This window comes from Diceros bicornis, chromosome 4, assembly GCF_020826845.1.
Source record: "Diceros bicornis minor isolate mBicDic1 chromosome 4, mDicBic1.mat.cur, whole genome shotgun sequence".
Classification (NCBI taxonomy): domain Eukaryota; kingdom Metazoa; phylum Chordata; class Mammalia; order Perissodactyla; family Rhinocerotidae; genus Diceros; species Diceros bicornis.
The window spans coordinates 101,401,183-101,421,930 of NC_080743.1; the positions used below are offsets into that span (position 1 = coordinate 101,401,183).

Genomic DNA, 20,748 nt, shown 5'->3' on the forward strand with positions numbered 1-20,748 from the left:
TCTCTTCTTTCCTCTCAATCTCTTGTTTGCCTTCTGACTTCTTTTCATCTTTCATTCCAGAAACATTTATTGAGTATCCACTATTTGTCTGCCACAGTGCTATGCATTGGAGGTAAAAAAAAAAAAAAAAAAAAGCAATAAGATACAGATACCTTCCTTGAAGGTAGTAGGGAGAAAAAGGCAAAAAAATCCTTAAGAAATAATAGCATACATTCTAGAGGTATTTGCATGATGTTATAGGAACACAAGGAAGAAAGAGCTAATGCTCTCTGGGGAGTTGAGGGAGGGCCTCCTGGAGGAGGAAACATTTGAGCTGATTCTGGAGGACAGAGACTACAGTGAAAGGGGCCTTGAAGCAGAGGCCTGTGGGAAGGAGGGTACTGATAGGTGCCAGGGCACGAGTTATGTAGAACACTCTGAGGGGTTCAGTAGAGATGGAGTGGAGGCTGCCGGCACGCTGCAGAAGATGAGGCAGAACAAGTAGGAAGGGGACTGCTTTGGAGAAAGGCCTTATGTGTTCGGCTAAGGGGTTTGAACTTGATCCTGGAGGTGATGGGGCACCAAAGGAGATTGTAAACAGAGCATTGGCATAGTTAGATTTGCGTTTTAGCAGGATCTCTCTTGGGCAGCTGCATGGATGATGATTTGAGGGCTGAATGGGGGGCAGGGCGAGAAATTTGAGGTATGGAGAGCAGTTAGGAGGCGATTGTAAAAAGTCTGGGAGACAGCTGACGGGGACCTGAATTAAAGCGGTGAGACTAGAACGAAGGGGAGGGAGAGATGGGAGCAATCTTTAGTAGGAGAATCACGAGTGTTCATTTAGTACCTGGGTAGTGGGGAATGGGGGGTGGAAAGGAAGAACTGAAGGTAAATCTCAGAATTTTGAATTTGAGTTTGACAGAGATCAGGAGTATGAGAAGAGGAACAGATTTTAGGGAGAGTACAGGTTCAATGGGGAGATACTGAATTCGAGGTCCCCGTAGGACATTCAGGCAGCTGGATGTACAGGATGGAGGTTGAAGAGAGAGGCCAGGGCTGGAGAGAGAGTCCTGGGAGTCATCGCTGGAGGTGGAACCACCCAGAAGTGTGTGAGGGAGAAGACAAGAGGGTACCCAGGCAGGAGGGCACCAGCATTGGAGGAAAGGATAGAGGAAGAGAGGCCAGGTGGAGAAGAAGACCCAGGGGTTGCAGAGGTGGGTAGCACAAGGGCAGGGTAGGGTGCTGCCCTAGAAGGCGAGGAAGAGGGGTGTTGAGAAGGAAGGAACGGTCCACAGAGGAGAAGCCAAACGAGCTCAAGGCTGAAAGATATCTGCTGGGTTTCAGAGCCAGGGAGGTCTTCAGTGCCCTTGAGGAAAGTGGTCTCAGGGGAGGGTGGGGACAGAAACCAGACTGCAGACGACTGGTGAGTGGGAGACCAGGAAGTGGGGACAGCTAGAAGGGACTAGTTTCCCAGAGGGATGTCTGGTCAGTAAGAAGAAGAGAAGGAGAAGGGAAGCTGGGAGAGGAGGAGGCATTGAGAGGGAGGCCGAGAGCTCAGACTGAAAGATGTGAAGGAGTGGAGTCTAAAGGGATGGACCCAAGAGGGAGAGAGAAGTTGAAGGTACAAGTCTGTGATGCTCAATAGAATAAGGTTCTAGAAAAGATGGGAGAGGTTGGGGACTACAAACCAGGCAGAGGGTTTAGCCTTAAATGGAGGAAGCCACCTCTTCTCCAGTGTAGAGACAAGTGTTAAAGGATGATGGGAACATGGGTCAGTTTGGAGGTGGGGCGGTTGGGTGTGTTGGGGAAGCACCTGCATAATTTCTATTTTCTATTTTTTTCTATTTTTTCTTTTTTTTAAATGAGGTTTTTTTTTTTTTGAGGAAGATTGGCCCTGAGCTAACATCTGTTGCCAGTCTTCCTCTTTTTTTCTTTTTCTCCCCAAAGCCCCCAGTACATAGTTGTATATCAGTTGTTATTTTTTCTTGAGTTAAGAGATAAGATTATCCACTGAGAATGGGGAGGGGAGGGGGAGGTAGGACTGGGCCTTGAGGTTGGTGGGGAAGCCTTAGAACACTCTGCAAGTGGCAACTGGCTAGGGACCCCGGAGAAGATTCTAGGTGGCGCTTAGGGCCCAGCCAAGCCTGGGGACTGTGGATTTGCAGTGACACCAGTCCTCCCAGTTCCAGTTTCCCCATCAGCCCAAAGCGGGAGTGGAGACGGCCTGTGAATGCATTGCTCTGGGCTAGGGCTGACGAGGGGAGGCTAGCAGGACAAAGGGAAGAGGGAGTCAAGGGTGTGGGGGTGTTGTGCCCACCCCTGTGATATCCGTGAGATCCAGGCGAGGTGGAGATAGAGTGAGGTCTGTGGGAGCCGACAGTGTGAGAGGAGGGGAGGGATGGGGGCTGAAGAGAAGGTGTAAGAATCAGTTTCACCTCCCACTTAAAGTTCAGTGCTGGCTGATCTCTCCTTCCCGGCTTCCTCTCCCACTGCCTCCCAGGACCGAAGCCCAGACCACAGGTCATCTCTGAAGGCGCACAATGGCTCCCGGGCCCCAGGGGCACCAGGACAGTGACTTTGTTCCTTCTCTCCTCATCAGAGGGGCGGGTCAGCTGGGAAATCTCTTCCTACAGCAGGTGTCCAGACTTAGAGAAACATTAGTAGAGTTAAGAGAAAAGAAAACATATGTCCACACAAAGACTTAGAGACGAATGTTCATAGCAGCTTTATTTGTGGTGGCCAGAACTGAAAACAACCCAAATGTCCATCAACGGGTGAGTGGATGAACACACGTGGTATATCCTACAATGGAATACTACTCAGTAATGAAACGGAATGAACTGTTAACACATGCTACCATTTGGAAGAAAGAAACAAGGAACGAAAGAAGGAAAAGTCTAGTTTGTATGATTCCATTTATCTAAAATTCCAGAAACTGTAGAAAATGCAGACTTATCTATAGTAACAGAAAGCAGATCAGTTGCTCTGGGGGGAGGGTGAGGATAGCAGGAGTTGGCAGAGAGGGAGAGGAATTACAAAGGGGCACAAAGAAAGTTTGGGAGTTCACATCTTGATTTGGTGGTAGTTTCGCAGGTGTATACATATGTGAAAACTTATTAAATTGTACCCTTTAAATATGTGCAGTTTATTCTGTATCTTACTTTAGTAAAAATTTAGTGGAGCCCTTCCTAGTGGAGTTTATTATATTAAGGTATTAATTATGCTTTAAAAGCATTGAGTGGAGTCCTGTCCTGGGCACTGAGGCCCCACCCTACAGCCTGGATGACCCAGGTGATCTGAGAGGTCTCTCCTCCACACGCCTGGATCCGTCCTGCTAGGTTACATCGGGCTCGGGGAAAATTGGTGTCGCTTGGTTGGTGGGGGATTGAGAAATGTTGATGGGCTCATCTGCCATCAGACCTAGAGCCTAGAGGGTCTGCATTGTTGGGGAGCCCACCTTGCTGGGAGTGAGACATTAGCAAGAGCTTAGGTTTTAGAGGGGACAGATCTATGTCTGAATCCTGGCTTCATCGCTTATTGATTGTGTGACTTGGGGACAAATTACTTAACTTCTCTGAAGCCCAGATTCATAATCTGTAAACTTCCTAATGGGAGGGAGTGTTGGGAATGAAACTACATAGCATTGTAGACATTCAGGGACCGTGGGTTCACTCAGCCTCCTCCTTTCTTCTTTTCTTTTCTTTTTTTTTTTTTTTTGTGAGGCGATCAGCCCTGTGCTAACATCTGCCAATCCTCCTCTTTTTTTGCTGAGGAAGACCGACCCTGGGCCAACATCCATGCCCATCTTCCTCCACTTTATATGGGACGCCGCCACAGCATGGCTTACCAAGCAGTGCGTCGGTGCGCGCCCGGGATCCGAACCTGCGAACCCCGGGCGCCGCAGCAGAGCGCACGCACTTAACCGCCTGCGCCACTGGGCCGGCCCCTCCTCCTTTCTTATCCATCGAGAAGCTGTCAGTTAAAGACCTTCCCTGTTCTTCCCATGCGACGTCGCCAGTCCCCTCAAATGTCCCCTCTTCAGTGAAGCCTTCGTGCTGTTCCCCTTCCTCAACTTCATCCCGGTCAGCACTCCCTCCTCGGCCATGGTGTAACACTCTCTATGCAGAGCTCTCATACGGATTATAGTTCCCATTGCTTCATATTGCAACTCTCTTTTTATATACCTGTTTCCCCAGTGGGTTATAAGTCCTTTGAGGTCAGGGATCAGAGATGAGTATTTGTCTCTGAGTCCTCAGAGTCTGCTCAGTAAGTGCTCTGTGAATGTGAGTGAACGAATGGCAGTGCGGATGCCCCATCTCACGTGTTTGGGATGGGACAGTCAGTGTTGATGTGAATTTAGAGATGAGTGTCCTGCTCAGGGAAGCCTCTCTTGTATGTGACACTTTCTTATTGGTTTTCACAGTGATGAGGAAAAGTCAACCAGCTGGGTGCACCCTGGGACAGAGTCACCCATCCAGAGTGGACACTCCTCCAGCCCAGGTAAGGAGTGCGTCTGTCTTTGCCTTTGCAGTCGAGGAGGAAGCAGTGGCTCCCAGTGGCAGTAGGAACACCCTGCTCTGACTTTGCTTCTGACTTTCCTTTCTTTGTGGATGGACCAAGCTTAGCATTTGGACCGCCATCTGGGAGATGTTGCAGGAGAGTTAATGCTCACCTCAAGGTCTTTCCAAGCTTCCAGCTCTATGATTAGTATCTGGGACAGACCTTTGAGGACAAGTATTATACTCCTCTCTCATCCCTCGGCCCAGTCAGAAAATCCCGTCTGTCCTGAGATCTCTTGAGCTGGGCAGAGCCGCAGCCCCAGTGCTGTATCATAGCACTTCATGCCACGATGGAAATGTTCTCTCTCTGCGCTGCCCAGTACAGTCGCCACTAGTCACGTGTACCTGCTGTGCAATTGAAATGAAAGTGTGACTGAGGAACTGAATTTTAGATTTTAATTAATTTTAAATTTAAATATCCCCACATGGGGGCCAGCCTGGTGGTGCAAGTGGTTAAGTGCGCGTGCTCTGCTCTGGCGGCCCAGGGCTCGCTGATTCGGATCCCGGGCTCGCACCGGTGCATCACCTGTCAAGCCATGCTGTCCCATATAAAGTGGAGGAAAATGGGCATGGATGTTAGCCCAGGGCCAGTCTTCCTCAGCAAAAAAAAGAGGAGGATTGGCAGATGTTGGCTCAGGGCCGATCTTCCTTACACACACACACACAATATATCCCCACATGGCTAGTAGGAACTCCTTCTCATCAAGGGGAACATGAAAGAAAAGTGGACAGGGCCAACACTGACTGCTCACTCTGGAGAAGACCCTGTTGCTAGCTCTCAGGGACCTCGCAGGCTGGTGCAGAGGAGGGACACGGAGGGCCAAGGAAGATTCCCATCTAATTGAAGAGGTGGAGACCCCGAGAGTCAGAAGGCCGGGGTCACTTCAAGTGAACAACACCGTCCTTGTCAGGAGGCCGCCACAGGCCACTAAAGGGCAGGGATGTGAGCTGCTACGTGGGAAACCCCCGCACCCACTGGCCTTCCAGCCCTTCACCTGACCGCACTGCAGTCATGTGGTTCCAGGAGCCATTTGCTCATGGGACACGCCGGCACTGCGGACCCGTTGGGTTAAGGTGTTGACTTGCCCAGGGCCTACTTTCTTTTAGATTCTGGGCTGGAATCATTGTGTTTTCAGAGCTGGAAGGGACTTCAGGGATCCTGGAGTCCAACTCCTTCATGTTAAAGGAAGGGAAATTGAAGAGCCCAGAGGAAGTGCCTGGCTCAAGGCCACTCAGCGAATAAGCAAAGCAGTATCGGGCTCAAATGTAGACGTTCTAGAGGCAGACACACCTGAGCTCAGACCTGGGCGCTACTTTCTGTTGCCATGGTCTTGAGCGAGTGGTCTGATCTTTCCCGGACTTGGCTTCTTCGTCTGTGAAATGGGGTAGGATTATAAACCTCAAAAGGCTGGAGTGAAGATTACAGGAGAGAGTCACTATTGATGGAGGTGACTGCTGTTGTTATTGTCACTGTTGTATTTCCGACCTGAAGCGAGGCCTCCTGACCCCATGGCCAAGCTGTTTCCCTCTTCCTGTTGGTGTGGTTGCCGCCTCCAGTGCCCCAGTGTTCACAGTTTAGCCCCTCCCTCCCATCTTGACCCTCAGTAGGACTGGAGGGTGGATCAAAGCCTGTGAGCCAGTTCTTTCACTTTTGGCTGCAGCCAGCTGGTTGTGCAAGGCTGGGAAGGGGTTAAAGCGCCGCCGAAGCTTGCTGAGAGGGCAGCTGCCTCGGCGGGCGCTCCGCCTGGACAGGAGTATAAGCGGTCGTGGTGTTGCCCGGGCAGAGAGGGCAGTGTGGAGGGGAGTTGCTGGAAAAGGCAGGGGGCATAATCCATGCTGGCCTCTTTCCCAGGCACATCACAGTGGCAGGATTATTTATGATTCTGACCCAATGGGGATCCCTTCACTTGGGGAGGCTGCCAACCTGGCCCTGCTGAATGGGGACGTCCTCCCACAGGGACAGAGGGGAACAAGTAGCATTTATGGAGCAGCTCAGAGGAAAGAATGTGAGCTTTGGAGGCCGTAAACCAGACTCACATCCCGGCCCAGACACTCTCTGTGTGACCTTAAGCAAATTGATTAACCTCTCTGGGTCTCAGTTTCCTCATTTGTAAAAGTGCTCGGGCTGGTGCCTGTTATATAATGTTGCTGTGCAGATTAAATGTGCTGGCAGTGGCACCATGTGTAGCTTAGAGGAAGGAAGCACTCGCTAAATGGTAGCTGGTGTTATTATTTCTATGGACCAAGCCCTGCCAGGGGAGTGGGTCCGCTGGCTGCCCTGCTGCGTTGAAGCAGCAGCATCACCATCAGCAGCAACTGTGGAAATCTAAACCCTTGATAAATAGGGGTGAGTAAATGGATGAATGAAAACGGGGCTGACCCCTCTACAGAACCCAGCTCTGCAGAGAACCATAGGCAGCAGAGAATATCGCTGGAGAGGTTCAGACCCCCGGCAAATAGCTGTGCTTTATAAACCTCACACACAAGGCGGGCGTCTGGACCGACAAGAGAGGTGGCAGTGGTTGTCAGGAGAAGCTGGACCTGTTTTCCAGGAGGTCAATGCCGGGGCTCTCGCACTCCCAAAACGAATGCTCCCCACCTGGGCCCTGCCTGTCCCCACCTCTGACAGCGGATTCTCTTGGGTTTCTCAAAAGACTCCTCCTCCTCTGCCTTGTGGTGGAGGAATCTCGTTTGCTGGGAGGCAGGACACTGCCAGGGTGGCTGTTTGGGAGAGTGGACAGGATGAGGGCGCTCCAGGAGACGGAGGCGCCGTGCTCCCCGGAGCCTCCAGTCAGGGCGGCGCCCACCTGCAGGGGCTGCCCAGGCACTTTTGGGAGGGTCAGCTGCCTCAGCTATGCTGTCCTGGCTCACTGATTCTCCACTCGGAGCATTTCCATGGTTAGTTTTTTTGAGAGGTGCTATCAAAAAAATTTTCAAGTCTCTCCATTTTTCTGGGACTGATTTCCAAAGTCCTCAGCAGCTCATCCAAAAGCAGCAGAATCTGGAGGTAATAACACTGGTCTGGGATTGAGAGACTTGAGTCCTGGTCTGATCTTGCATGCTAATTATCTGTGAGGCCTGGGGCATGTGACCACCCTTGGCTCTAGCTTCTGCTTCTGTGACACCAGAGTGCTTGTGGGATGATCCTGAGGACCCTTCCAGGGCCACCATCTGTGCATTCACTGCTGTATCCCCCGGGGGCTGGTGCAGGGCCTGGCATGGAGCAGATGCTCAGGAAAAGTTTGTTGAATGAATGAGTGGATCTTTGAGGCAACGATTCATTTGGTCACTTCACCGCTCATTGACAGGGGACGTCCCTTCCACTGCCATCTCTCTTATTTGCTGGAAACATAGATTGATAGGAATAATGGACAGAAAAGGGTGAAATGGTTGGTTTGAACACTGTTGGCTCATCTAGGAATCTTCCTGGTTCTCCCACCCAGCCCTCCTGACGCAGATCAGGCTTGTGGGGCTGAGAAGGAAGAGAGGGTGATCTTGTGACTTTGCTTCCTCACAGGTTTGCCCAGGGGATGGGAGGTGGATTCCACCCGGGAAGGAGCCGTGTACTTCATCAAGTGAGTAAGGTGGAGTTTCTGGTCTCACTGTTGGTGCCGCTTTTGTGCTTGTCACTGACGCCACCTCCTCGGGAGGAGAGGTGGTTAAAGGGTCTGGTTTTTCGCTGAAGGCCTTGCCGGGGTCTGAATGGCCAGGAGGCGTCAAGGCTTCTGGGAGAGTGCTGCAGATAAAGGCAGGAGTGTGTGTGTCTGTGTGCATGTTTATGTTGGCCCCGGGAGCGCCAGTGTCAATCACGGGAAGTTTTCTGGGTTGGGGTGGGTGGGTGGAGCGTTGGGCTGGGCTGTATGGGTGGGAGGGAGACGGCTCAACAAAGTAGAGGAAAGAGCTCTTCTGGAAACACACGGGACAAAGGTTCAGAGGCAGGAGATGGAGCGCTGGATGCCATGAGCGGGAGGAAGTGGGGCCAGTGTGGGGAGGGTGTGAATAGGGTGCACAGACAGGCAGGTTGGGTGGTGGCACAGCCGACTGTGACCCTTGTTCTCCTGGGTGGGGGTGTTTGCAATCCTGGAGGTGGCAGGTGTGTGGGGTGCTGTGCTTTCCTCTAGGGGGTTGGTCAGGCCCCTCGGTGGGCCGGGTAGCTCACGCTCTCAGCAACTGAAAGTGCACTGGCGAACGGCCTGGACGTAGCCTAGGGAGCAGAAGACAGCTCTTTGGCCTGGAGTGGTCAGCACCTACCTGAGTGGACTCACTTCCCTCTGCCGTGGTCTGGTCTCTCCATCTCCCGGCCGGGTGGGGTCCTGGCCTCTTTCCCATGGGTGAGGCTCAGCGTGCTCAGGCCTGTGGGTCGCCCCGCCTGGGCTGGCCTAAGACTCTGCAGGGCTGGTGGAGAGCGGCTGCCCCAGGGAGCCCCCGCCCAGGCGGTGGAGGGAGTGCCCTCTTCCTGTCTCCTTCCTCTCCCTCTCTTCTTCGAAGTCTTCGTCGTCTACACCATGAGCTGTCATCTTTCCATCCCCTGCCCCAGATCAGCCAGCACTTACATCAGCTTGGCTGTGAACTGTATTCTTAAAACAACAACAAAAAGGACAAAGTATCTGTTTTGGAAATTGTTCTGATATAACAGGGCTCTTACAGCCTGAGCTTTCCCTGAAATTGAACCAAAATCCTTCTTGGTTCAGTTAAGACTTATTTCTTCTTTTCCCCTTGAAGATACCCTCTTAGAATTCCTTTATGTGCATTGGGTTCTTGAGACCATTTACTAAGCACTTTCACATGTATTACCTCATCTCTTCAGTCTCTAAAAACTCACCACCTACTGTGGTCTGGCCCTGTCTACTTCTCTGACCTCAACTGCCACGCTGGCCAGCTATGCTGATTTTCATCTTTCTTGTCCTCTATCAGGCCAAGTTCATTCTGACCTCAGGGCCTTTGCATCTGCTGCTTCCTCTGCCTGGGAGCACTTTCCTCCTATTTTTGCACATCTAGCTCCTACTTCTCGTTTAGCTCAAATGTCGTCTTCTCAGAGGGACCTTTCTTGACTGTCCCAGCTGAAGTCCCCCCCTCCTCCTAGTCCCTCTTACTTTCTTCATAGCACCTACCATGACTGGAATGTTTTTGGTTTATGTATTTGTTCACTTATTTATTGTTGGTATTCCTCCACTGGCTTGTCAGCCCTGAGAACAAATTCTGGCTATTTTGCTTTCTTCTCTATCCTAGAACCTTTCTGGCACATGATAGGAACCCAGTATTTGCTGAAATAAATAAATGAGTGAAAAATGTTGGGAGATAAACAACAGAGGCATAATTAATTCCTGCTTCAGCCACAGCCCAGCGTGCTCTCCTGAGGTCTCCCAATTCAGCGTGTCCGGTCCTGACTCATCACCTTCCCTCACGGACGGACGCTGGTTCCATCTTCCTCAGCAGCAGCTCCAAGGCAGGACCCTCAGTCCTCCTCAGGCCCCTCCCATAGGTCCTGGCAATTCTCCTCCTAAATATCTGTCAACCCACCCACTTCTCATCATCCCCATGGCCACCGCCTGAGTTCATGCCTACGTGGCCTCTCTGCTGGAACATTCTAGCAGCTTTTTGACTGATCTTCCTGCCTCTAGGCCATCTTGCTGCAACAGTGCTTTTTTCTACAATGCAAATTTGCTCATATCTTTTTCCATTAAAAACCTTTCATGCTTCCCATCAGGTGTAGGATAGAATCTAAATTCTGAACGCAGACACTGAGAGGGCCTCCTAATCTGGCCCCTGCCTTCCTCCCCCAGGCTGGCCTCCCACACCCCCCAGGTGGCCAGACCAAATCACCTGTGGTTCCCTCCGCACATGCCTCCCTTCCAGGCCTCCCAGCCTTTGCAAGTGCTAATCCCTCCTCAAACACATCTTGTGTCCACCTGTGAACACTTGCTGTTTCTTCAGGACTCTGCCTGTTGCATCGCTTCTTCAGGGAAGCCCGCTTGTATTGTAATTGTTTGTTTACACGTGTCATTTTCCCTAGATTGGTGGTCACAAATGTGAGTGTGCATCACAGTCCCCTGGAGGGCTTGTGAAAACAAATCGCTAGCCCCCCACACCGAGATTTTGGTCAGAGGGGCTGAGGATTTCTATTTCATAGCAGGTCCCGGGTGATGCTGATGCTGCTGGTCCAGGGACCACACTTTGAGAACCACCCGTCTAGACTGAAAACTCATCAAGGGCAGGGGCGAACACAGAGTGGCCGTAAAGTCTGGAAACAGAGACAATATTATTTCATTATGTATTGTAATGAAATGTCAACCAGCCATCTGTTATGCATTTGTGCCTGTTCCCGAACATGCTGGCCGCTCCATACAGCAGGAGTAGCCGTGGCTACTCTGAGAGCTGAGCGCTTTCCTCCATGATCTCATTCAATCCTGACAACAACGTTATGCGGGAGATGCTGTCCTCCCCAGCTGTTTGAACAAGTAAGGAGAAAACCGAGACTTAGTAAATGACTTGTTCAATGTCATGATGCTTGTGGAAAGCAGAGCTGGATGCAGCCCCATGTCTGCCTGATTTCACAGGTGGTGCTCTGAGTATCACGCCATGGCTGCCTCCATCCTCGGACAAGGGAGGTGCTCGATAAACCCTGACTGAATGAGTGAGTGAGTGAATGAGTGAATGACTCCGGCCCACTCTCCTTGTTTTCACAGCTCCCTGCACAATCAATTCCCTGCAAAGGTTTATGACATTTGGTTGGTGGGTGAGTTAGAAACTCTGGGACCCCAGACATGGATCCCAAGAGGTCATAATAAGAGGCAGATGTACAGACAACTTGGGAAGCTATTTTTTCCTTCTAGTGTGGATGAGTCAAATTTCACTGAGCAAATATTGACATTTGCCCAGGATCAGATGAATATAATTGTGTCAGTAAAGCCCTGGCTTTCATGTTGCCTGGAAGGTACTTCTCACAGTGCCACCCTGATGCCATTGCTCTATGTGCCTGCAGTTTGAAGCTGTAGTGTACCAGAAAGGCTGTGCGAGGAGAGGAGAAAAAGCAAAGGGTTAAAACATGGGTTGAAACCCCTTGCATGCCTGTATGCATGTGCCACATCAGTCCACAAGAGGGCACCAAAGCACACATGATCGGCCCCACTGAGACCAGGAAGGGGTTTGCTAAGTGGTGACCCACAGCTTCACTCCAGGACCTGATAGAACCATCTTGACCATCCTCTGCCATGTCTCAACCACCACGGCTATGGGAGACTTCTTTCCAATGCTTAAAGATCTGTCTGTGTGACACCCATTCCTGATTTTCCCTGGCCCCGACTTCTTCCCCTGAAGCAGCCAGCCGTGGAGCTTGCCAATTCTGTCTCCGAGGGTGCCTATCTCTTTCTCCACAGTTGGCAGGGAGGGAAACGTGGCAGGGGCACTTTCTGCAGAACTACACCCCTGATAACCCTTGTTCCCAACCTGGGCCCTGCTGCTCCCCCGACGCCAACTTGGCCTAGCACCTCTTCACTCCTGGGGAGCCCCACCCAGCGTTATCACTTCTTCCAGTTTCTGGTTTGAATGCTTCCGCCAAGAAGGTGCCAGAACGGGCAGTCACTCCCTCTGGTGCCTCCAGCTCGTCCGTGAGCTGCTCGGTGCTGTGCAGGGGCTGCGGGGAGGCAGGGACGCAGAAGCCCAGGGCTCTGCCCCTGATGTTCGTGGGATGGGTCCCTGAGAGTCATCAATGTAGACCCCAACCTGTGGGATCCCAGAGAGGTGGCGCGCCGGAGTGCAGCGGAGCCACTAAGAGTTGTTCTGTTGTCTCCAGAGGGAGAGAGTCACAGGGTGGCAGATCTGGTAATTAGTGACCCGACTAGCTCTGCCCATAGAAAGGCACATAACACCCCAGAGCAGCAAAGAGTGAGACAGACGAGAAGAAAAGTAGTGAATGGTGTGGGGCTTGGGGGAGAGAAACCCCATTTGCAGATGAGGAAAACTGAGGTCTAGCAGTCAAGTAGCGTGTTCAAGTCCCTCAGCTGGTCAGGGGTGGAGCTGGGTTCAAACTCATGTAGGTCCTGAGAGAGAAATCCTCAGGTGGGCTCCTTGCTCTGCTCCCCAGTTGGTGCATTCTGGGAGGGAGAGAGCCACGTGGACACGGCCTGGGTGAGGAATGGGTAAGGCACCTTTGAGGGGCAAGTCAGTCAATTTCGTGGCCACCAAGACTGTGGCGGGATTGGTGATGTCACTCGAAAGGCAGGGAGGACCTGAGTGTTTAGAGACTGTGACTGTGTGTCCAGGAGTTTTGGTGAGCACAGGGGCCGTGGATTCTAGAGCACAGAATGGGCAGAATCACAGAGGCGCTTTCCACAGAATCCTCTCTCCCTCAGGCCGCAGCTTACCCCCCTCCCATCCTGTCGCAGATGAGTCTTGCTTCTCCTCTGCTGGGCTAACAGAAAGAGAAGTTAGATTTGGTGAAGGGAGTTTGTTTCTCTGCTCCACCTCACCCATCCTTGTCGGAACTCTAAGGCCCTCCTGCTGCGATGTTTCCGCACCTTGCTCCCCAAAACGAAGGCACTGCCCCCACAGCAATCCTCCTTTTGGCCTCTCCTGCCTCCAGGGCCACCCAAATCTCCAGAAGCATCACCATGTCTGGCTCAGGCTTCTCAGAGGATCTGTGTGAGACTCGTCTGCAGCCCTTGCCCTGTGTCTGCCAGAGAGGAAGCCCTCCCAGCAGGCCCATCTGTCTGTCTCCTGCCTTTTCCAGCTGCCTGAGGATTGTGTGGGATGGGGGCTGGGCTCCTTGTCCTCTTCTCCCCTCTCCCTGTCCCCTCCTGGATGCTGTAACCTCTGGCCCCAATGCTGCTTTGCTCCTTCAGCTCCTCAAGGCCAGAGACCCCCCAAGATCCCCTCAACTTGGTCTGGCTGGAAGCCGGCCCTCCTCTGCCTGTACTTGGCCTTGCCAAGTCCTGGAGAGCCAGGGCAGGTGGGTTGGGCTTCATCGGTGCTGCCTGGCACTGGGCCTGCACCCAGGACTTTCCTATAGCCGATGACCTCAGCATCTCAGCCAGGCCGAGGGATAAGAGAGGGCTGACCCAGGGAACCCTCTCCCCACCACGGCTTCAGGTGAGTGCCTGCTGCTCTAACCTGAGATTCCCGGCTCTGGCCTGGCCTGCTCAGGGTTGGGAAGGACGGTCCTTCTAGTAGCTCTCTCTGGGGTGTGTAGGAGTGGGGTGTGGATTAGATCCCCTTAACAACACCCCCTCCACCAACTGGGCTCCTCCTGGATACTGGGAGGGAAGTCTGTGCTCCTTCTTCTTCCATGGTAGATTCTTTTTAAAGATAAAGACTTCAGTTGATAAAAACGATGCTTAGGGCCGGCCCCATGGCTTAGCTGTTAAGTGCACGCGCTCCGCTACTGGCGGCCTGGGTTCGGATCCCAGGCGCGCACTGACGCACCGCTTGTCCGGCCGTGCTGAGGCTGCGTCCCACAGACAGCAGCTAGAAGGATGTGCAACTATGACATACAACTATCTACTGGGGCTTTGGGGAGAAAAAGGGAAAAAAAGGAGGAGGATGGGCAATAGATGTCAGGTCAGAGCCGGTCTTCCTCAACAAAAAGAGGAGGATTAGCACGGATGTTAGCTCAGGGCTAATCTTCCTCACCAAAAAAAAAAAAAAATGATGCTTATACTCAGATCACATTAAAAGAGACCTTTAGAGAAGGGTAAATAGTTGTATTTGAGTGAAGAGAGGCTTAATTTTTAAAATGAAGTTGTTCTAATGATAAACATTCAAGCGAGATGTGATAATCGTGTGGGTGGGTCCTTGCAGATGCCCCTCCTCCAGCCCCTGCTTCTTGAAATAGTTCTGTATTCAGAAGTGACCCCACGAGCTCATCTAGCTCAGTCTCCAGCTTCTGGGTCTCAGGGGCAGGTGGGGTTGAGACCCCGTGAACCTGCCTGGAAGTTCAAGAATACTCCATTTTCTTTCTTTCTGATCTCGGTTATGAAACTCAGTGTTTCTATTGCATTTACCCATTGTCACAGAGAATCTATTATTTTTCCAGCATCCACAGAAATGTGAAGAGAAGGAGACTGAGGCAGAGAGAGAGAGAGAGAGACAGATTGAGATTGAGAAAGAGATCTCTTAATGGCATGGGCTTGTCTGCAGCAGAAACAGGGCTGCAATTCTATTGTCTGAAGCCCTCCCTTCTGCCTCTGACCCTCAATAATGCAAAACGCAGGTGCTCCCAGGCTCGGCTAGCATCCTTGCCTAAGGTCATTGGAGACCAATTTGGGCTGAGGACCTAGGAGGTCCTGGCATTTTGTAATGGGCTCCAACCAGCTCCAAATGTTATTTCTTTAAATTCGTTGTGCTGAGTTTGGGGGATGTGAAGGCACTAGGGCCCCGGCCAAGCCTACCTGATACCTAGACATGTGCCCATCTCTTGGGTGGGCAGCCACAGAGACAAAAGGCAACAGGTCTGGTGAGGCCTCAGGATGCCAGACCCCTGGGCAGCTTCTGGCTCCTTGCACTCTGATGGGAAAACTGCAAAATGCAGCTCACACAGCCGCTGGCCCAGATCTCCTTTGGGGGCAGCTTCGTCCCCGTGGTAGAAGGCCAGGAAGGCTGTGCTGAAGTCCTCTGTCCTCTCCCAGGCAGTCAGCTTGTCACTGGTGTGGATGGAGTTAAACCTTTCCGGGGACTATTTACTCCTGATCCTAAGTGACAGCTTGGGGAGGGAGAGTCACGTGGCCCTGAAATCCCCACGGGAGCCGATGGAGCATGCCCAGCTGCTTCTGCCTGGGAAAGATGCTGGATCCTGCAGTCACCACAACAGCATCTTCTCCCTGCGCCAGGGACCTGCCAGCCGGAGAGATGACTGATTAGACCAGATCAGATCCAGAGCCCCGCTCTTCAGAAGGGGCCCTGAGGGGCAGGGGAGGAAGACCCCAGCTGGCCTGAGCTGGGGGAGGGGTGCTGTGGGGCTTGGAGAGTTGTCGCTTTGCAGCATGGGGCTCACACCTCAGCAGCCGGTGAGTGTTTTGATGCATCATATAGATGAGGTGGGGGAAGGTTGGGCTCTGGTCAGGGCTGGCAGCCGCCTGCCGTGTGATGCTGGGCTGCTGGCACTGCGCTGCCACTGCTTTCCCCGTCCCTCATTCTTGGCAGCATTACTAGAGGATCATGGATGCTGAGAATGCTAATTATAGCCTTTTCTGTGCCCTCACCCCCACCTCCAGAATCCCAGGGAGGGCTGATGTTGTTTGAATTGATTATGTTTGAATGGCATCTCCTGGGTGAGGCCAGCTTTGGGGCTGCCAGCTTCCTAGGGTCCAGCTGGGCCCACCAGCCTTGATGGAGCCAAGAGGCCAGCCCCACCCTGCCTCTAATCTTGCCAGAAGGACTGAGTCGAAGGCCAGCAGGAAGGAGAGATGGAGAGGGCCCAGGGCCCAGGCTCAGGTCAGCCCCAGAGCCTCACCTCCCTCAGTGTGGGGAGGGGTCAGGGTGTGTGTCTTTTATGGGCCGGAGATTGGGGCCCATGGCTGCCGAGGCTCTTGGATTCCTAGGGGGCCTCTCATCGCTGGAGTCTCAGATTTAGTGGGGAGCACCTGAAGGAGCCTGATGCATGGGCGTGGGGGCCATGCAGGTGATGGGTTTATAATGGTGGGACCAGGAGGCAGCTAGCAGAGCCTCGGGCTTATTGTGTGAGTTTCTGGGCAAAGGAGCAAGGTTGGGGAGCTGGCAGAGAGAGGTGATGAGAGGTAGGGTGGGGGGCACGGAAGGGGCATTAGGCAGGAAAGGTAGAGGGAAAAGAAGGGAGAAAGGTCTACAGGAGATGCTCTTTGCTACCACAGGCCAGCCAGGGAAGGGAAGAAAGAGAGGGCTGGAGCCTGGGCTGTGGGCCTTGGCAGAGCCAGGATGCAGGGAGCCAGCCCTCGGGCGCAGGGGTGGGGAGGCTGAGCTGCAGGGGGGAAGGTGGTGGGAGGAGGATGGGCTCAGAGTCAGAGTCAGAGGGGGTCTGGGCCTTCAGGGCTTCGTGGTCCTTCCCCAATCCCTGTAGACCCCTCACCCTCAATCTGGTGGTTTGGGCCATGTGGGCCGCCAAGGGCTTCCTGCACGTGGGGTGGGAGCCCTGGCCGGCCTGTCTCTGCCTAAGCCTGCTGTCCAGACGGCTGCAGGGCATGGCAAGCCCTGCCCTACACAGCCCCTGAGTCCTGGCTTCCAGCCACTTGGAGGAGCATGGAGCTGGGGAGGGCTCTGAGGGCTCCCACCTCAGAGCATTTCCACTTGGGCTCGTGCAGGAGATGAGCAGGACCTCCTGGTGGAGAGGGGGTAGGGGCCCACAGAGACAACCAGCCCCTCTCTTCTGCAGCCCGGCTGGCTCCTTGAGGGACCCAGACTGTGGCCGGGGGCTTGGAGCTGTCTCCAGGTGGGGTGGCAGGGGGATGCTGAGGGCGGCTGCCTGGCACTGCCACTGGGCTTTCCTTGGAGAAAACAAGTGGCTCTCTGTGTCTCCTCACAAGGGCGCAGAGTGCTGGGCCGCAGATAGGAATTATTACAAGTCCTTGGTTTGCCAATCAGCAGCGAGGTGATAAATGCGTTAGCGCGGGTGTGTAATTAATCCTGGCGGCGGCTGCACAGGCTCGAGACAATGGGGGCTTTTTTTTCTTTCTTTGCCGGGTTCGGCTTTTTTTCCTCCTTCACAGGAAGGTGACGGTGCAGGACACATTACACAGATAATTACTTTTAAAGTGTCTGCCTGGATTATTGAGTTGGATTCTTCCTGCTGGTTGTAAATGAAGTAATTACAGAGAAAGTCAGTGAGCGAGGCGGCCAGCCCCGGCTCCCGCTGCCATCACCGCCTGCCGGCCCGAGACGCCCCCACCCAGCCCGGGCCTGCCTGCGGCCTGGCGTGGGGCTCAGAAGAGGGAGCCCGCGGGCCCAGGGCGCTGGACGAGGAGAAGCTGAGCTGAGAGTGGGCCTAGCCCGGAGTGGAGAAGCCTGGTGTCGGCCAGTCCTGGTCAGCCTCGGTCTCTCTGAGCCCGCGTACTCTGTCTTCCTCACTGGCCTGAGGCCACGGGCACCGAGTGTGTGGACGCCCCAGAGGAAGGTCAGGAGGAAGAAGATTGAAGCTGGGCGTTGGGAGAGCTTGCTGACCGGCAGGGGCTGCAGGTGCAGGAGTGGGCCCTGGTTTTTGGAGGTTTTGCCAGGTCTGAGCTCTGGGCTGAGGCGGTCTGGAAGCCAGTGCATTAGTGAGAGGACTTTGGCAAGCCAGTCTCCACCCAGTTAAAAAAACGTGTAGAGAGGAAAGAACACACTTTGTTTGGGAGACATTTGGAATAGATGGTGAGCAGACAGGAAGAGGAGTTGAGGGTCAGCTGAGCAGGACCCTTTCCTTGGCTGTCACTCAGTCCAAGTGGGCTCTTGCCCAGCACCCACACCTCCAGATTCCCCAGAGACTGTCCAGTCCAGCCTCCCTCCAAGCCCAGAGAGCACTCCACAGCCTCCCTGCGGGGAGCACTAGCCTTGCCTGGATAACTCCAGTGATGGAGCGCTCGTGACCTCACCAGGCAGCCTGCTCCGTGGGTAGAACATTCTTCTATATTGAATCAAGATCTACCCACTTCTAAGTTCCGCCTTTTGGTTCTGATTCTTTGAAGCAGCACAGAGCAAGTCAGCTCTCTCTTTTCCATGGTGATAAAGATGGTTTCTTCACATTGAAATAGTATATAATAGTCACTGTGTGGACATAATATATTTTATGTAGCCATATTTGTGTTGGACATTTAGGTTGTTACTCTTATGTTCCTTTTACAAATAATACAACATAGACATTTTTGTGCATAACACTTTTCCTGTATTTTGGATTATTTCCTTAGGATAAATCCCAAGACATAGAATTAATGTGATGAAGGGTATACATGTAAAAAATTACTATTCTGTGAGTATAAAAGTAATACATAGTCATTCAAAAATGTAGAAAAACATATAAATAAAAGATTAAAATTACCCATAATTCTCTCAGAAATTTGGTATATAATTTTAACATTTTGGTATATATATATGTTTTTATGAATTCATGCACAGACATATGACTAAATTTATTATTGAAATATACATGTATACTGTTAAAATTTTGGACCAAATATATATTTTTGCCACTTTAATAGAAAGCACTTTTCTATGTCATTAAATATTCTTTTACAACATCATTTTTAAGTGACTGCCTAGTGTTTCACTATATATCTATTTTATTTGTTTAATTGATCCCTATGTTAAACTAGGTATTTCCAGTTTTTCGCTTTTATAAACAATACTACAATGAATATATAAATATCTGAATCTTTACACATATCAATGATTTTTTTCTTAGGTTACATTTCTTTTTTCTTTTTTTTTTTTTTGTGAGGAAGATCAGCCCTGAGCTAACATCCATGCTAATCCTCCTCTTTTTGCTGCGGAAGACTGGCTCTGAGCTAACATCTATTGCCAATCCTCCTCCTTTTTTTTCCCCCAAAGCCCCAGTAGATAGTTGTATGTCATAGTTGCACATCCTTCTAGTTTCTCTATGTGGGATGCGGCCTCAGCATGGCCGGAGAAGCGGTGCGTTGGTGCACACCCGGGATCCAAACCCGGGCTGCCAGTAGTGGAGCGCGCACTTAACTGCTAAGCCATGGGGCCGGCCCAGGTTACATTTCTAGAAGTGGAATTGCTACATTTTTAAATATTTTGACATATTTTGCCAAATTCCTTGTTAGAAAGTACTGATTTACATTCCCAGCAGCTGTGTATGAGGCTGCATTTTGTTGCATGAAGATCAGCATTGAATATTATAACTTTTTCTTTGCTTTTTTTAAAAAATTTTTTTGTTAAAGATTTTATTTATTTATTTATTTTCCCCCTAAAGCCCCAGTAGATAGTTGTATGTCATAGCTGCACATCCTTCTACTTGCTGTACGTGGGACGCGGCCTCAGCATGGCAGGAGAAGCGGTGCGTCGGTGCGGGCCCGGGATCGGAACCTGGGCCGCCAGCAGTGGAGCACGCGCACTTAACCGCTAAGCCACGAGGCCGGCCCTCTTTGCTTTAATTCACTATTTCTTCGTTGTTTTACTCCATTTATTTGATTGGTAGTGAGATTTAATTTTTTTGTGTGTGTGAGGAAGATCAGCCCTGTGCTAACATCTGCCAATCCTCCTCTTTTTGCTGAGGAAGACTGGCCCTGGGCTAATGTCCGTGCCCATCTTCCTCCACTTTATACGGGACACCACCACAGCATGGCTTGCCAAGCGGTGCGTCGGTGTGTGCCCAGGATCCGAACCGGTGAACCCCGGTTAACTGCTTGCGCCACTGGGCTGGCCCGAGATTTAAATTTTTAAAGAGGTTCATTAAGTGTGAATAGTTCTCTGTTGTCATTTGTTGGAGTCTTTGGCTTTGCTTAACAGGCTGTTGAGTGCAGCGTCAAGATCACAGTTATGGGGTCAAACACTGGGTGAATCTGGGTTTGGCCACTTACCAGCAATATGACCTTGACAAGTGACTTAATCCCTTTGTACCTTAATTTCTCCATCTGTAAAATGAAAATAATAATGTGACCTATCTCATAGACTTCTTGTGAAGATAAATGAGGTCATATATGTAAGGCATGTAGAATCGTGCTGAGCAGAGTAAGTGACAATGTGTTATTATGTTACTGTTGTTGATTTGCATGAGAAATGTAGATATCTGAAGACTGTATCATGATCTCCCTCCCTCCAGACCCCCCAGGTCTCCTTGTTTGGGGCTAAATGCCTCTGTTCCTCCAGTGACCCCCTGCTCTCTTTCTCAGGCTTTCCTGGTACCTCACACCAAGCGTGGTCCCACCAGCATAGAGCATGGTGAGGTGGACACACCCATTCCCAGGATGATCCCCTGGAACGTCACACTTCTGGGGGCTTCTCCTGGCAGCTGCCTGGATCAAGAGAGTTCAGCTCCTCTGGTGTCTTCTGGCTAACAGGACACCCCACTGGAGCCCCCTCCTGCAGTCGCCCAGCCCCCCTGCCCGCCCCCCTCACACACTACCACGTGCATATCCTTTCTCGATCCCTCCTTGTCAGATCTATCCACAGTGTTCCCCATTCCCTTGAGCCCTGTTTGCACTTTCCGAAGTAGCACTAGTGATTTGATAGATTAATTCTGGTTCATGGGTTAATAAGAGAGAGTCGGTGCACTGCCTGCCAGGGTTATGGACAGAATGCCCATCTG

General features: G+C 51.7%; 1 protein-coding gene across 7 annotated transcripts in view; it reads left to right on the forward strand.

Moving 5' to 3' along the window:
• PLEKHA6 (pleckstrin homology domain containing A6) overlaps positions 1–20,748 on the forward strand; it is a 134,625-nt gene that overhangs the window by 1,664 nt on the left and 112,213 nt on the right. For all 7 annotated transcript variants that reach the window (XR_009219885.1, XM_058540269.1, XM_058540270.1 and 4 more), the window contains exons 2-3: positions 4,403–4,479; positions 8,056–8,113. Coding sequence is in view for 6 of the 7 variants with exons in the window: in XM_058540269.1 (XP_058396252.1) it covers positions 4,403–4,479; positions 8,056–8,113 (135 nt within the window). In the remaining variant the exon portion in view is untranslated. The remainder of the gene's footprint in view (positions 1–4,402; positions 4,480–8,055; positions 8,114–20,748) is intronic.